Source organism: Oryzias latipes, chromosome 20, assembly GCF_053564925.1.
Source record: "Oryzias latipes strain Hd-rR chromosome 20, Olatipes_Hd-rR_3.1".
Classification (NCBI taxonomy): Eukaryota; Metazoa; Chordata; class Actinopteri; order Beloniformes; family Adrianichthyidae; genus Oryzias; species Oryzias latipes.
The window spans coordinates 30561123-30578345 of record NC_136256.1 but is presented as its reverse complement, the minus strand read 5'-3'; the positions used below and the strand labels follow the sequence as shown (position 1 = coordinate 30578345).

At 43.0% G+C, this 17223-nt stretch overlaps 1 protein-coding gene across 8 annotated transcripts in view; it reads left to right on the top strand.

Moving 5' to 3' along the window:
- The first annotated feature begins 3593 nt into the window (after positions 1-3593).
- Positions 3594-17223, top strand: part of map3k15 (mitogen-activated protein kinase kinase kinase 15) — a 47944-nt gene continuing 34314 nt past the window's right edge. For 3 of the 8 annotated variants that reach the window (XM_078938704.1, XM_023950067.2, XM_078938703.1), the window contains exons 1-10: positions 3685-4113; positions 6305-6444; positions 6557-6580; positions 6832-6909; positions 7254-7447; positions 10812-10980; positions 11056-11162; positions 11581-11751; positions 16443-16555; positions 16651-16810. In XM_078938704.1, the coding sequence (XP_078794830.1) occupies positions 3831-4113; positions 6305-6444; positions 6557-6580; positions 6832-6909; positions 7254-7447; positions 10812-10980; positions 11056-11162; positions 11581-11751; positions 16443-16555; positions 16651-16810 (1439 nt within the window). In that variant the 5' untranslated portion in view covers positions 3685-3830. Of the gene's footprint in view, positions 4114-6304; positions 6445-6556; positions 6581-6831; positions 6910-7253; positions 7448-10811; positions 10981-11055; positions 11163-11580; positions 11752-16442; positions 16556-16650; positions 16811-17223 lie in introns of all 8 variants that reach the window. The other 5 variants (XM_023950068.2, XM_078938705.1, XM_078938708.1 and 2 more) reach the window with 3 other exon arrangements.

The window sequence follows — 17223 nt, the reverse complement described above, 5'->3', positions numbered from 1 at the left end:
TCCCTATAGAGGTAAACGCCATTTAGGAACTAACTTTGTAAATTATTCAGTGATATTTTCATGATTAACAGTTGTAGAGTAAAACCGGATGTTGGTTAAAATTGAGTCCTTCGTTTTACTATTCAGGACTCTTATCCAGGAAACGTTTGCCTGTAGTTTTCATGAGAACAAAGTTATTTAAAATTTTAAATGATAAAATTGGAAGTCGCTATTTTACAGTGAGATTCCTGTGCTAAACACAAAAGCTGATGACTTGATAAGAAATATATAGTCATGGTAGCAGATTATTTACTGAAAAAAATAGATGTGTAAATGTAGATTTTAAATTTAGTAAATCATTAGAATAAATAGGAAATCTAGGACCATCTGTCCCCTACCCCATCTCTGGTAGGGGGTACTGGGCCCTTGGCAACAGCGGCCGTGTTCTCTGGGTGCTGGCTTCCTGGGCCCGGTGGCCCTCTCTCCATGCAGGGAGATGTCTCTCTGGGAAGACCAAGAGCCGGGGATCAAATCACATCTGAGCCTGGGGGTGTGTGTGACCCTGTAATGTGAGTTCTGGTCCTTGCCCTTGAGCGCCGGCCTTCTCCAATGTTCCAACTTTGGGTGAGCCTGGTCGGGCCATGTTTACAACACTCATTGTGGACCCCCACCGCTCTGGGGCGTCTTCCTTTGGGGCAGGGTTACTGCAGGCTTACTCTCACCTGTACCAACCGCAGACTGGGTGGGTGGGTGGCTGCCTGAAGCGTAGGGCAGGTCTCCCTTGGGAGGTCTTGGCCTGTGCCTGGGGTCAGGGTGGGGGGATGCCCAGAAATCCTGGGTTGGGGTGGGTTGCTTGTCTGGGGCTGGGGGTGCTCTCCTGGGGCGGGGACCCAAATTGGGCCCTCCTGGCACGGCGGGGGGGCTGCTCCTCTGGTTGGGCTGGGACTTGCACTCTTCCTGCTCTCTGGCTTTGGTGGCCTCTGCGGCGGTCCTGCTGGCCCTGGCCTGGGGGGCGGCTGTTCTTTATCTGCTGACCCTCCTATCCCCCCCTCTCTAACATCCCTCTCTCTCTCTTCTTCCTTCCTTTTCTTTTCCGTCCGGTCCAACAAGATATTTCTACAAATATAAGATGAATAAAGTTTAGCCTGAATGACAAAGGGGTTCATTCAAATTTACTCCTAGTGTGTGAAGAGATTCATATCCCTGTTGTCAGTGGCGGTTTTTGATATAGGCGAAGTGGGCAGTGGACCAGGGCGGCACTTCATCGGGGATGGCATTTTCTGTGCCCGTTGCGTTACAAATAATGTGAAAAATTCAAAGAGGCAGCTTTGAGCTTTTATTTTGACATGCCTGCAGCTGCCAACACTTTACACTCTGTTTTAAATTCAACAAACTCTTAACAGTGTCTTCATCCTATTCCCTCTTCACACTTATGGTGCAAAAAAAAAAAAGGATGAAATAACTCAGAGTGAAACAACGTAAAACAGGCACATGAAAAGGAATCAGGCAGAAGAAAAACCGTGCTCAACCCAATTTCGACCAAAGCAGGCAATGGGGATTATTTCCCACAATTCCCTGCTCCGACACAGCAGACCCCACGCGCACGTGACCACCGCCCTCTGCTGCAAGACGCTTGCGCCCACACCTCTTTGAGGTAGTCTTTGGAACATAACAAGTCAAAAAACTCGAGAGGGGGGCGCAACTCACCGGTGGCTGGGTGAATCCCACTAACCGGTGATTGGGAGTCTTTTTCTATCTGACTATCAACTCTGAGGCTGCGCCTCCCGTCATAGGGAGCCGCGTGTGTCAGAGGGAAGGGGAGGGGTGGTGGGCGCAGACCAGTTTTCATGGATTGAGGTTTTTTGGAGGATTTCTGCTGTTGGTGTTGCACAAATTTAGGGAAATGCCAAATATTTTTGGAGTAATCCCACTGATGAGTTCTATGATTTATTTTTTAATGTTTTATAAGACCTAAACATATTAATCACAATAAGTTTTATTTTTTAGATCTAATCCCTCAGATATGTTTCACAAAGACACACACAGGACGTCACACATTAAGAAATTATTGCTAAAAATGAAGCAGGAGTCCAGCTCTAAAAAAATGCTCTAAAAAATGATAAAAGAGCAAAAAAAAAAAAACGGAATTATTTGATTTGTTATTTCTTATTATTATTTCCAGGCTTTCTTTGTTTTATTCTGCAGCATGTTCATATTTGTATAATTTTGACAGAATATATTTCTATGGAGAGCAAAATATTATATGTTATTTAAGGTTTAACTTGAGTTACTCTGGATTAATGTTCCTGTTTTTATTCATATTTATGTTCAAAAAGTTCAGTTTAAAAGGTTTAAAAGTTTAGCTTTAGTGTGTTCAGTAAATGTTTATCTTCTTCTGCCCAAAACCTTAAGCGTGTTTTTAACTTAGGCCCCTGTGTGACTGAGTTTGACCCCCCTGTAATACCAGTCTAGAAAATGCATTTTTTGTGTAAAATGGCTAAATAGAAGATAGGGAACACAGCAGGGTGTGTTCAAATTTTGTATGTATGCGGGGGGGGGGGGGGGGGGGGGGGGGGGGCGCTGGTGGGGAGTAAGTTAGTGTAGAAGCGCCACTGCCTGTTGTAACGGTAAAATATGTCCAACACAAGAGGCCTTCAGCTCTCATCTATTTGCTCAGCTGTTGGACAGGACAAGTTAAAAAAAGACCAGTAAATGTTTACACATAAGGGATGAAATAATTCTATTTATACAAGATAACGTTTGTAGAGAACAGAAGAAATCCTCTGTGGTTCTGTTGGAGACAGCAACTGAGAACATTTAGAAAGCACTTTGGTGCTAATCAAAAACCTGTGAAAGGGAATGACTAAACTGCCATTTTCAGAGTAATATGAAAACAAGCTCATCCAAAAGTTTAGATTCAAAATGTTGCTGTAACCCTGTTTTATGATTCTAATGATTTAATTATTTTAATAATTGTCTGTTATTGTTTTTTTATCCCAATACTCTTTTTTGATGGGCCACCTGTAGCTCCTTTTATTTTACTTTATCAAAGGTCTCACCTTTTGGCAGGCCACAGTTGTCTAAAAAATTAAAGATAAGATCTAAGTTTTTTTTATTTGTAGGTTTGGATCTTTTTTCTCTCTTATGTGAATCACAAATCTGTCTTTAAATGGAACAAACTGACCACAAAAACAACAATTAATTTTTTACTGTTTTTAATTGATTGAATTTTCTTTACTCAGATCTTCTATGTTGTGATCAGAGTCCCGAATATTAAAATGGGAACCTGTGCAGACTCCATCAACAGTGGAATGACTTTCAAAAAAGTTCAACATGAAGTGCGTGGACCTGATCACGCAGGTCTGCGGAGGGTTTTGGTGGGTTTTCTGCGGCCCCTGGCGTGTCGTGAACCCTCTCCTGTTTCACCTCCTCCAACACAACACACCTGGAAAGTTTAACAAAAAACGGAAAGTAGGAAAACCCGGTGACCACAGAACGGCTGCGCATAACGGACAGAGGGGACTTTTAGATTTAGACTACCGGAAAACGTGTCGGACTGGTTATCTGCCGTTAGAAAACGTTAAACCGGACTAAACTGTGGCAAAACCCAACAGTTTCACTTTTGGATTCAACCCCCTCCCTCCCAGCGCGCGATCCAATGAGATCCAGTCCGCGCACGCGGGCGTATTGGTGCGAGATAATAATCCCAGCTGATGTGGGTTAATGAGGCGAATACGCGGCGGGACGAACTCAGACGGCGCGCGCGCGTCCAGTGAGGAGTCGCAGGAGCTGTCGGGATAAGGCTGCTGAGACGAGGACCAGCAGCCGGTAAATACCCAGAGTAACACCCCATGGAGACGGGCCAGAGCGCGCAGGGCACTGACATGGTCGGGGAGCACTCCCTGGAGCGGGCGGACGTGTGCAGCCCGGCGCCCCCGGCCCGGCAGCGCTCCCTGCGCGTGGTGTACGTCCTGAACGACGGGCTGAAGGCGGTGATGGCCAGCAGTCCCGAGTCCGGCGCGCTGCAGAGCCTGCAGCGCGCGTGCGACGCGGAAAGCGCGCTGCTCACCACCGTCACCTTCGGCAGGCTGGACTTCGGAGAAACGTCGGTGCTGGACTCGTTTTACGATGCAGGTCGGTGCAGCCGCGAGCCCCGAACAGAACTTGACATTTCAGAGACACCGCGATCACGTGACTGAAATGGTGTTTTTCATGACAGCTTCACGTCAGTTTCTGTGACGTCAGAGTTTAGTTTGGATGCATCCTGGTTCAGCTGTAAAAATATTGTAAGGATTTGGGTTTTGAACCTACAACCAAACCTTAAGTATTATTTGATTGGTGCGGTTTACTCTGGTCTAGTTTCACTGCTGGAATCCAGGTTTTAGGGAACATTTCATGTCTTTTCTGTAGAACTCCACTAAGCAAACTTTACATCTGAACACTTTCTGCAAACATGCTTGGATTTTATATGTAGAGCAGTACTTTTCCAGCTTCCTGAACAGATTTATGTTATTGGTTAAACATTTCATAGTGTTTTTGCTAGATACAGTCAGACATGTTTAATCGGTAGGTATTAGGGGTTAGGCTGCAAATGAAAGGAGAGACTGTAAAAGAACCATCAGCCCAATAATTCATCCTGTGACCTCTATGCCTAAATAAACAAGGCATTGTTCAGAATTTCTGCTGGGAAAGTTGAATAAAGCGATGTGACCGGAAGTCATGATGTGTTTTGACATGTGAATGGACAGCTTCCCCTCCTGTATCCTTGAGTCAGATCAGCATAACCTCCCTGATTTTAAGGGGTTGTAACAAAAACACAAACAAACCAAAATTTCCATGCTACAAATCCATAAAATCTACTTTTTCTTGCTCTTATAGCCGTTGTTTTGGTTTTGCAGCCAATGTAATTAAAAGTTTGTTCTAGTTTAAAGAAAAGGTTTTATGGAAACATGTCCTTGTGTTTCCACCTGACACTACCTGACTTTAGCTTGAAGATTATTATAATTATTCTTTATCATGAAACTAGGAGGTAAAATAATTTAAATGTGTTAATGTGTGGATGGACACAGCAGAGAAGACAATGTGGTCCGAAAAGCACAAGGATATAAAGATGCCACACCCTTCCCCTGGAAAAAATTGATCAATTTACATTTGCATAAAGATAACTTTTTGGTTTAAAAACATAGATTATATGAATGATAAAAAAAATACATTTCACAAGTTGGAAATGGTGTATACAACTATAGCGCTTTACTACCTTCTTAAAGGCCTAAAGTGCTTTACAGTCCAATTCACTCATGAACATATTCACACATTGCTGCTGAACACTGGCCACAACCTGTAACCACCAGGAGCAATGTGGGCTTCAGTGTCTTGCCCAAGGACACTGATGAATGGGCGGGCGGAGGAGGATCTGAACCTGCAATCCTTCTGATCAGAGGTGATCGCTCTCTTTTTTAAGTGCTTAATTGTTTATTTTAAAGAACTTTAATTAATCTACTTCTCTCTTTAAAAAAAGTAATGTTTTTGCATTATTTTATTTTTGGGTTTATATATTCCTGCTTTTCCCTGTGGCCTGTCTTTTATTTTGTGGGGGTACGTTGGCACCACATTGACCCCTCCCACAGCCCGTAGAACAGAAGGAAACTGTCCCATACGACAGTTTAAGCCCGACTGCCATGAGAGTGTTTTAAACATGGCATCCATAATAAATCCATTCAGTTCTGGTTTACAGAAAAATATAATCTTTGTGAAGAATTCGGAAATCAGAGTAAGGACAGAAGTTTATCCGACTGCGACTAGCCCAAATTTTGAACAGAACAGCTGGCAGCTTCCATCCATCTATCTTCATATTGTGCTCAATCCCTTTTGAGGTCACGGGGTTGCTGGAGCCTATCCCAGCTACTTTTGAGCAAAGGCGGAAAGGTTGCTCATTTGTCGCAGGACCAAGGTGGCAGTTTAACCGGAGTATTCTGCTGAGGATTTTAATGAGAACACCAGATTGCAATGACAGCTTCTCCAGTAAAGGCAGCTGGTGTGTAGTGTCTGCACTTCATGTCTGTTCCTGTCATCCTCCTACACTTTTATACTTTTCCACTGCTGCAGGGTTTTTATGCAGAGGGTTTTCTTGGAATTTGTGAGGTTGGTAGCTCCTGGAAGGACTTCCTTTAGTCTGACTCTTTATGCGTCAGGCAGAATTCATGCTTGGTTTTACCTGTTTAGATGAAACACAAACGCATAAGAGTTTGTATGAACCAGTCAGCAGTAAGTAAAAGTAAAAGCTCAAAAGATCGGTTGACATTTCCATTTCTGTTTCCTTTTGCAGACATTGCTGTTGTGGACATGAGCGACGTGTTTCGCCAGCCATCCCTGTTTTATCACCTGGGTGTGAGGGAAAGCTTTGACATGGCCAACAACGTTATCCTGTACCATGACACCGACCCCGACACTGCCCAGTCTCTGAAGGTACTCCCCCTGCCCACGCTGGAACAAAATGCTCCACCAGTTATTTACAGATGAGTGTGTTACAAAACAGCCTTGGCACGCATCACATGATCTTCAATGTATCTCCTTGCAGGACATGGTGGCTCAGAAAAACACAGTAAGTGTCTGCATGTGTCTGCATGTGCGTGCTTCTGTGATTCATGAGAATACACCCTCTGTTACTATTTCTAGGAAAAAGCTCAGATTGCATTTAGGAATGCACTCACACACCTATTCTCACTTAGGAGCTACATGGAGCCACATGTGCTAAACAAGTGTGTGAAGTCCTGGTTTACATTTAGCAGATGGCTTTCCAAGAAACTGGTACTTAATGTATGTGTGGTGTCTATGCCTGTGTTCGCGGAGTAGGCTGCTCGCCCCCCAGCATTAGGGTTTCCCTGGGTTCAGTTGCCTCCAGAATATAGGGGCTCTGGACTACGAAACAAAGTAGGTACCAGGAACTTACTGAAGCTTGCTGGGATATTTTCATTTAAAGGCTGCAGATATTAACAACCAAAGAGCTGAGTTTGCAAAAAAAACTCTGTTTTACAAGAGTCTGTCCAAAAGCTTTTTAAAGCTGGAAAAACACTAATCTGCTCATCATATGATGCTGTTGTCTTTGCATTGAACTGATCTGCACATTAAACAGCATGTAAGCCCCCCCCCACCAACACACTGTTGTGCTGCATGTGTTTTCATGAAATAAGAGTGTTTCAGTTGCATTTAAAGACTCAAGTGAACATCCAGAATGTTCCTCTCTTGAAATATGTGTGTTTTTTATTCCTTTGCAGGCATCCAGCGGGAACTACTACTTCATCCCCTACATAGTGACCCCCAGCCATGAGTACATGTGCTGTGAAAGTGATGCACAGCGCAGGGCCAGCGAGTACATGCAGCCAAGCTGGGACAACCTGTTAGGGCCGCTGTGCGTTCCCCTCACCGACCGGTTCACCAGCCTCCTAAAGGACATCCATGTGACCTCCTGGTGAGAAGAAAAACAAACTTCTGATGCATAAAATAATAAGAGATTTATTGTAATAAAAGGTCATAATTCACTTCATATCACATACATATATTGTTTAAAGACATGAGCATGTCCAACTTTTTGAATAAATTTAAAAGAAGCATAAAAAGCCTGAAAGTTTGGAGCTGCCTGAGATTGGAAAAAAATGTATTTGTAAAATTAAAAAAATCTTTATAAAGGTAATTAAGACTATGGAGGTATGGATGAAAGGTGGGTGGATGGATGGATGGATGGATGGATGGATGGATAGTTTCATGGATGGATGGATAGGTGGATGGATAGTTTCATGGAGGGATGGCCTTTATTGTCATCATTGTTACAACAACACATACATCTGCACTTTTCTCCCCCAAATTCAAGCATTTGTTGCACCTGGTGTTTACGGTCATTCCTAAGTTTGAGCATTAAGGAGTGTGATGGCCCACAGATAAAATGATATTTTCACTGGTTTGCATGACTCCTAATGTTACTAATGCCATCTGGTAGAGGGCAAAAGAGGCAGTAGTCAAGGTGTGAGGAGTCAGCTAGAGTCCTGTTTGCCTTCTGAAGTCCACATGTGTTTGTAATGTCCCAGTGTAAAGGGAAGGGCCAAGGATTGTGCCTTTTTTGCTGTCTTTGGGGTTTTTGTGTCCCAGTTGTGCTGCCAGCAAACCTCACTGTGATGCAATAATTCAATTCAACTTTATTTCATTTTTATTGCCCAATATTTACAACAATAGTCGTCTGAATGGGGTAATTGTGTAATAAACATGAATCATAAAGGACATAAAGTCACAGAATTCAATAGCTGATTGCAAAACTAAACTAAACAGACTTAAATTGGCATCCCTGTCCTTAGACCCTCCTTTTCTGTGAGGAAAAAATCCTAAAAAATAAAAACAGAATCCAGAAAAAAAGAAGAATCCTCAGGGGTGTCCAAATGAAGGAGGGATCCTCCCCCAGGACGGACAGGTGATGTACCAGAACTCTTACAGAAGAATTAACTTTTTTAACCCTACAACTACATAATTAAATAGTCCAGGAGATGGGCATCATCCAGATGAGTTGGGGGACGGCTGAGGGCGCGAGATAAGCCAGAGGCAGGATCCACAGCCAGGCGTAGAAGCAGTAGAAGATGCAAACCAGAGGGGAGGTACACTGTCAGGTACAGGAGCACAGATGAGCCAGATTTAAGGTCCACAGCCAAGTACAGGAGCACTACCCTCTGGGGGAGGGAAGTTGGAGGGACAGTACATGAATTGCACTGCACCAACAGAGGCATGGAGAACTAAATGATCAAGAATAGAGGAGAGAAATACATGAGAATAGAGGACAGAACCCCAGTGCACCATAACCCCAGCTTTTTGTAAGGCTTAAGGCCCGTTCACACCGGGACGAATTTCGCCGGCGATTTTCGCCGACGTTTAACGCCTCGTGACTAAACAAAGGGCACCAATGAGAGTGTGCACACCGACGCGAAAAAACGCCACGCGTCAAAGCGTCAAAAAAAAAAAAAACGCCTCGGGTTCGTTTTTTTTTTTTCGACGCGTCGCGTCGAAATCTATTCGACCAATGAGAACGGCGCTATTGCACACGTGTCTGGAGCTTCTGAAGTTACAGTAAAACACAACTTGGGGGCGCTCAAACACAAAACTGCCTTGCTGAGCACACATACCAGCGAAGAAGATAGACGCCAAGTAGCGTCTTCACTGCCGCGAAGAAATAATGACTGACATTCTAAAATATCCCCGAACCAAGCACCAGTTGGAGCTACTGGTGCTTGAAATATTCATGTTTTCTTTGTATGATTCTGACAAGCGCGTAAATACTTGCTCTCTTCTTCTGAGTGAAAAGCGACTTTAAGAAGCATAAAGTTGCGCAGCGCCACCTTGTGTACAGGAGTATTTCTGTTTTACATTAAGCGCCATCTAATGTCAGGGAATGAAATTGCATGTTCGCTCGGCTCATCGTCAGCGAAAATCGCCTGGGTGTGAACACAAAAAACGTGGCGAAAAACGCTGGCGAATAACGCCTGGCGAATATTCGTCCCGGTGTGTACGGGCCTTTAAGCTAAGGGTTCTGGTCAGGGCTAGGTTTAAAGGGGGGCGGGGGGGGGGGGGGGGGGGTAGAGGGCAGTCTTATCAGTAGTCTGTGGGTACAGTTGTGGATATATTGTAGTGCAGGCAGGATTTAGGGGGTCCCTTGAAAATATTCGTGTGGTTGCAATGGGATCAGATCATCCCTTGAAGTGTGTGTGGTGCAGGGGTAGGGTCAATAGGCCAGCATGCAGTGGAACAGCAAAGTCCTGCGGCTGTTTGGCGTCGAGATGGCATTTTTTTGAGAGTCTTAAAAAGTGGAGTCTCTTCCTTGCCCACTACTGGAGCTTGTCATACATCAGCCGCATCCTCACCAAAAAACCTGAAGGATAAAACATACTCCAGACAGCATTTGTCTGCTATGAAGGAGTGCATGCTCTTCTCTTCCTCCAGTTCGCAACTGTCTTCTTGGTTTTTACTGGTGCTCAGTAAAAGATTTAGTGAACACAAGGATGCAAGCCACTGGCCCTGGGTCCCTGTACGCCGTCTCATTCCTCGCCAGAGTTAAGACCATCACTGTTCTTTTGTCCACAAACTTGACTGTAATGTTTAAGTGGTGCAACGGGACTCAGTCTTGAGAAATCTAAAAATACAAAAATAGGCTCTGCATGCTGGCCTGAGGGTCGTCTGTGCTGAGTGATCTGGAGAAGGGTGTGCGCTTCCTAATACTTCCTGTTTGAGGGTGCTCCATTAAGAAGTTGAGAACCCACTCAGATAAAAGAAGGTGAACGCATCAGTCAGCTTTATGTTGAAGATACCAGTAGGGTTTTAAACATGGAGCTATAGTCCACAGAAAGTATCCTGACATGGTTCCTAGTATGTCCGTGTCAATTTCTGCAGGTGGGGGATCACCTAATGACCTGTGTGCTTCGTGGTAAACTGATGATAATCAAAGTCTGGAAGAAAGTATGATTTAAGGTGCTGAAAAACAAGCTTCTTCAAGCGTTTCATGACTTCAGACATCAATGCTGTAGAGGCGGCTGATGGTGGATTTGTTTGAACTATGGTCCATCTCAGGGAGGTGATGAAGATCAGGACTGGCGACAGTTCACCCTGACGGGCCCATCATGCTCGTCTCAGTCCTCCATGTTGGACTGCTGCTTTTTGGGGTTTACAGTCGTCTTCCTGTGGTACATCTTGATTTCCATGATTCTTTTTCAGCTTTAAAAAGGCAGATTCTCACCTCATCTCACCTGAGCTCACCTCAGCTGTTATCTGTTTTTTGAATGTTTATTCTCCTTTTCCTGCAGTGCATCCTTTAAAGACACTTTGCTCAATGACATAAGAAAAGCCAGGGAGAAATACCAGGGAGAGGAGCTGGCAAAGGAGCTGACCCGCATAAAGCTGAGAATGGATAACACTGAGGTCCTAACGCAGGATATTGTTATGAACCTTCTGTTTTCCTACAGAGACATACAGGTGCAGCTCCTGACTTCTCTATCATCATGTTGACACCTTTAAATCTCACTCACCCGCTCACCATTTCATGAACAGGACTATGATGCCATGGTGAAGCTAGTGCAGACTCTGGAGCTGTTGCCCACTTGCGACCTGGCCACCCAGCCCATGATTCAGTTCCACTATGCCTTTGCCCTCAACAGGTAAAAAACACACACACATACACATACACATTATCACTACCTATTGTATGTTTCTGACTACCACAGCAACTTTCCCATAACCAAATGTTTTATGTCTGAATGTTATCTGGAATCATTTGTTTTCCATAACTTCAGGAGACGTTAAAGTGAATTTCATGGTGATTGAAATAAAACTTTAGATTTTAAACATTTAGTTGCATCCTAAAGTTTTTGGAAAAAAATAAATCAAATAAAAATAAATGTCATTTGTTTTTTCAAAATACCATAAAGTAATACCATTAAAACTCACAATAACTACCATCCTAATGGAGCAATTGTCGAACATGTTCCACAATAAATTTACAATAAATAACAATAAATGAATTTCAAAACTACAGGAGCTTGTGTGTTTGGTTTATTAAAATGGGAATGTGTGCAGGAGGAACAGTCCTGGAGACCGAGAGCAGGCTCTGAAAGTTATGCTCCAAGTGCTGCAGTCGTGTGAACACCCAGCGCCCGACATGTTCTGCCTCTGTGGACGAATCTACAAGGACATCTTCCTCGACTCGGACTGCAAAGACACAATCAACAGGGACAATGCCATACAGTGGTGAGAATACTTTTCTTTTCTTTTTTCTCTGTATTTTCTATTTTATTTTATTTGCATTTCTTTCTTGCTTGTATTTTTTTAACTTGTCATGTCCAGCAGCTGAGCAAATCGATCAGAGCTGAAGGCCTCTTGTGATGGACAGGTTTTACTGTTACAACAGGGGGTTATGAATCTTCTGACACACACGGTGTATATTTGTATAAACCCCTTTTGGATTTGAGGCTAAACTTTATATTTATTATGTTTGGATACATTTCTTGTTGGACTGGACTTAAAAGGAAAAGGTGGATAGAGAGGGATGTTAGAGAAGGGGAATAAGGGTACAAAAGAAAGGGGAGAGAAAAAAGGGGTTGAAGAAGTTGAAGGATGATTAGAAGAAGAAGTAGGGGGTTAGGGTAAGGGTAGAACTAAAAAGCAACAAGTTTCTAGAGGTTTATCATCATTGTGGTCAAATGTATGTGTTAGTCAAAAGGGTGGGGCCTGTCCACAGACACACTTGTCCACAAGCTCAGATATTAGAAACACACTTATTGGCTTCAAAAACACCTTAACACATACAAATCAACTAGGGCTGAAAAAATTCATTTTGACAATTTGATTCATATCATAATCTGTGGTTGACCTACGATTCATAGTCGATATAGGTTCATGTTAAACAATCCGATTGGATCCGATGCATTGGCCTAAGATTGATCCAGAGCAAAACTTCAACCAGTGTGACTCATTTTGTGGTACAAGCGCCAAATTTGGCAGGAATGTACCGTAGAATCCCTTCTTTCAGAAAAGCACGTTAGCCACGAGAGAAATCCCAAATAGCGGCCATTTGTAAAGACTGCAGCCATAGACTGAATTGTAACAAAAATATTCAATGTCTACTTGCCCTCGTCTCAAGAACATGGGCCGTTCAGGCACAAAATGTTGTCTTTAAACTTGAGAAGCACCTCCACTATTTTTATTTACATGTATTACATACTTTTTTAAACTGATAGATTTTCTCGTGGCTAACATGCTTTTCTGAAAGAGGGGATCATAAGATACATACATGCCAAATTTGATGCTTGTACCACAAAGTCCATGATCATTTTTAATAACCGGCTCCCTATCCAAATGGTCACAAGAACAGTTAGACAGCTGGTTCCAATTGCAGCAGGTTTCATTGGGACAGCTAACTGTCCACAAAGCTAAATCTAGGTCAGGCAGCCAGGGGTCAATAATGAGCATGGGAGCGTCAGGGAAGAAACGGGAGTAGTCAGGATCCAGGTGAGATTCAGTATAGGCGGCAGGCAAACTGAGTCAGAGACAAAACAGGATCAGGAAATCAGAAGAACAGATCTGAATACAACGCTTTGTAAAGAAGGCAGAGTGACACAAACAATACTTCACACTGAGTGAGGCTTAGTGCAGTGCTTAAGGCAAGGCAAGGCAAGTTTATTTGTATAGCACAATTCGTACACAAAGTAATTCAAGGTGCTTCACAAAACAGAAAAATGCATTAAAATCACAATACATCATAGAAATAATCAACGTAAAATTTACTTTAAAAGAAAATAAAAAATAAAAAAAATAATAATAATTGAAAATTGATTTAAAAATAAAGGAAGGAAAGGAAAGAAAAGAAAGATAGGACCTTTCAGTCATATACACGGCTAAACAGAAACGTTTTAAGTCTAGATTTGAACATGAACACAGAAGACGCCTGTCTTACGACTTCAGGGAGGCTGTTCCAGATTTTAGCTGCAGAATATTGAAACGCTGATTCCCCTTGTTTAGTTCTGACTCTGGGAATCAACAGGAGGCCGGCCCCTGAGGTCCTCAGATGGTTCATATGGCACTAACATGTCAGAGATGGACTTTGGTGCTCGGCCATGGAGAGACTTGTACACAAGCAGAGCTGCTTTGAAGTCTATTCTTTGAGGTACAGGGAGCCAGTGCAGAGACCTGAGCACAGGACTAATGTGATCATACTTCCTGGTTCTGGTCAGGACTCCAGCAGCAGCATTCTGGATGTACTGAAGCTGTTTTACAGCTCGTTTGGAGAGGCCGGTGAGCAGGCCGTTACAGTAGTCTAACCTACTGGAGACAAATGCATGAATAAGTATCTCCAGGTCTGGCTTTGACACTATGTTTTTGATTTTGGCAATGTTTTTCAGATGGTAAAATGCTGCTGATGTTACTGACTTGATATGGCTGTTAAAGTTCAGGTCAGAGTCCATGATTAACCCTAGATTTCTGACTTGATTTGAGGGTTTAAGAGACAGAGAATGAAGGTAGCTGCTGACAATTTCTCTTTGTTTCTGTGGGCCAAAAATAATAACTTCGGTCTTGTCTGAGTTTAGCTGGAGAAAGTTGTTCTGCATCCACGCACTGATCTGTTGGAGGCAGTGGCTGAGTGAATCCACCGGCCCATATTCACCTGTTGTCAGTGACACATAGATCTGAGTATCATCTGCATAGTTGTGATAAGATATGTTATTACTGCGTATTAACTGCCCTAGTGGCAGCATGTAGAGGTTGAACAGAAGGGGTCCCAGGATCGATCCCTGGGGCACACCACAAGTCAAGGCCATGTAGTCTGAGACACAACTCCCAATTTCAACAAAATATTTCCTGTCTTCCAGATAAGACTTGAGCCAACTTAGGGCAGATCCAGAGATGCCAACCCAGTCTTTGAGTCTGTGCAAAAGGATCCCATGATCAACAGTATCAAAGGCAGCGCTCAGGTCTAGCAGGATTAAGACAGAGACTTTTCCATCATCAGTGTTCAGGCGGATGTCATTGGTTACCTTTATAAGAGCAGTTTCTGTGCTATGATGGGGTCTAAAACCTGACTGGAAAACATCAAATGAATTGTTTAATAAGAGAAAATCAGTGAGCTGTTGGTAGACAACTTTTTCAAGGACTTTTCCTAAAAATGGCAGATTAGAGATAGGTCTGTAATTATTCAGTACAGTGGGACCAAGACCGCTTTTCTTCAGGAGAGGTTTAATGACTGCAGTTTTTAAGGCCTCTGGAAATATTCCAGATTGAAGAGACATGTTAACTATTTGAGTAATTGATGGCAACACACTGTTCAGGACAGACTTTAGAAATCTAGTGGGTAGCACATCAAGGCAGCATGTAGACGAGCTCAGACGGGTGATGGTCTCTTGGACAGTTTGGTCAGTGACAGGTACAAAGTGAGTCAGCTTAGAGTGAGTAGGTGGCCATTCGATAGTTATGTGTTGTGGAGTTGATAGCTTTTTTAATGCCCTGAACCTTGTCATTAAAAAATACAGCAAACTCATTACATTTAGGTGTGCAAACCAGTTCCATTGGTAGCTGGGTTGGAGGGTTAGTTAATCTGTTTACTGTTGTGAACAGGACACGAGAGTTGCTGCTGCAACTTCCAATGATTTCAGAGAAGTACCTTTCCCTTGTTCTGCATAAGATCTGGTTGTAAGCGTACAACTCCCCCTTATACATTTCATAATGAACCTGGAGTTTTGACTTGCGCCACTTTCGCTCAGCTCTGCGGCACTGTTGTTTCTGTGCCCTGACTAGATCATCGTTCCTCCAGGGAGCTTTCTGTCTATGTTTTCTCAATTTAACCTTCATAGGGGCAATGGCATCCAGAACATTCAAGATGCTAGAAGTAACAGAATTCAGCATTTCATCAACATTGGCACCAGAGGCGTTTTCAGGGTTAATCATTTCTACAAACTGTGCCCTAGTGCTCTCATTTATTTGTCTCCTTTGGACAACTGCAGGGCCAGGCGGTGGTTTGGGAGCAACAGACAGGTCAAAGAATACACAGAAATGATCAGAGAGGGCGACATCAACCACACTGACATTGTAAATATTAACCCCCTTTGTGATGAGCAGGTCCAGAGTGTGCCCTCTGCTGTGGGTGGGGCAACTTACATGCTTAAGTAGACTGTGAGCGATTGCAAATGAGTCAGGTGTGCGGCATCCAAAAAACTGTGCGCTGGGGTTGCTGGGAGATGTAGTGCAATTAGTACTCTGGAGACGGTTCCCACTGGTGACCAGAGGGGGAGACAGAGTTCTGATTTCTGACACAAAGAATCCAAAAGGAACATTATTAGAACATTCTAGCACACTGTAAGGTCACATGTCTTTGCTAAATTCAAAGTGTTTCCACACATTAGACTGGAATGATGGACTGATATCACATGTGTGTTTTCCGCTGTGATTGGTCGTTTTTGTGTTTTAGTAAAATAAACTTACAGTAGCTCAATCCAAATGGTATTTCCCAATGTTGAAATAATCATTTCTTTTTGAACTGATATTTGTAACAGTTTAAGTCGACTCGATTAACAACTTGCCTCAAAATGATTGATTTGATTGGATCATAGGAACTGAAAAGGATTCATTGATTAAGTTAATTAATATCTCTTATGTCAACATGTCCACAACACAATTAAAGCTTACACACATATTTATGCATAAAAATAAACACACGTCAAGGATGCATGCTAGTTGTGGAAAGGTGAGCTAACACCTGTGCTCAGGTGTGTCTGTCAGTGATTCTCTGTGTTCTGATGTGATGGAATTTAGAAAGTGAGACAAAAGAAGGGAAGTGCCCATAACCCCTGGTGACAGCAGTGCCCCCCCCCCCCCCCCCTTCACACACACATCTGCATGGGAACGCAGATCACAGGCTTCTGTTTAACTGTTGGCTTCTCCCTCTGCAGGTACAGGAAGGGGTTTGAGCTGCAACCCACCCTCTATTCTGGCATCAACCTGGCTGTTCTGCTCATAGTTGCAGGACAACAATTTGAGAACTCAATGGAACTGAGAAAAATAGGTATCCTCACTTATCACATCTTTTTGTAATGTATATGGACCACTCAAAAAAATCAAAGGCCAGGTGTTTCAAAACAGACGTGTATGTTCTTTTAGGCGTCAGGTTGAACAGCCTGCTGGGCCGCAAAGGTTCTCTGGAGAAAATGAACAACTACTGGGATGTAGGGCAGTTCTTCACAGTTAGCATGCTGGCCAGCGACATCCCCAAAGCCACTCAGGCTGCTGAGAAGCTCTTCAAGCTGAAGCCACCTCTATGGTAAAACCCTCATCTTTGTGTCTGTGATGTTCATTTATACTGATTTGAAGGATCTTTACTTTTTCTTTATAAAGATTGATTTTTTTGCTTTTCCAACTATTTGTCTTTAAAACATGTAATAAGCGTGCCAGCTTTTTGTCTCTTTTACCGTAGTGACATAGGAGTCAAAACGTTCAAGTTCAGGGTGAGAAAAAATGTAACAAATGTCTGTTGTGATTTACACAACCATTATGGATCCATTCATGACCGAACAAAAAGGTTAAAGTTGTGTGAAGATGTCTTTCTAAGGATTCTCATTCACAACCTGTTGTATCAACTTGCTCTTTTCAAATGAGAAAACTAGTTTTTAAACAGCAACTTTTTCTCTGACTTGCTACAAAATATTTAATCTTCATTTCAACACCAGTTTTATT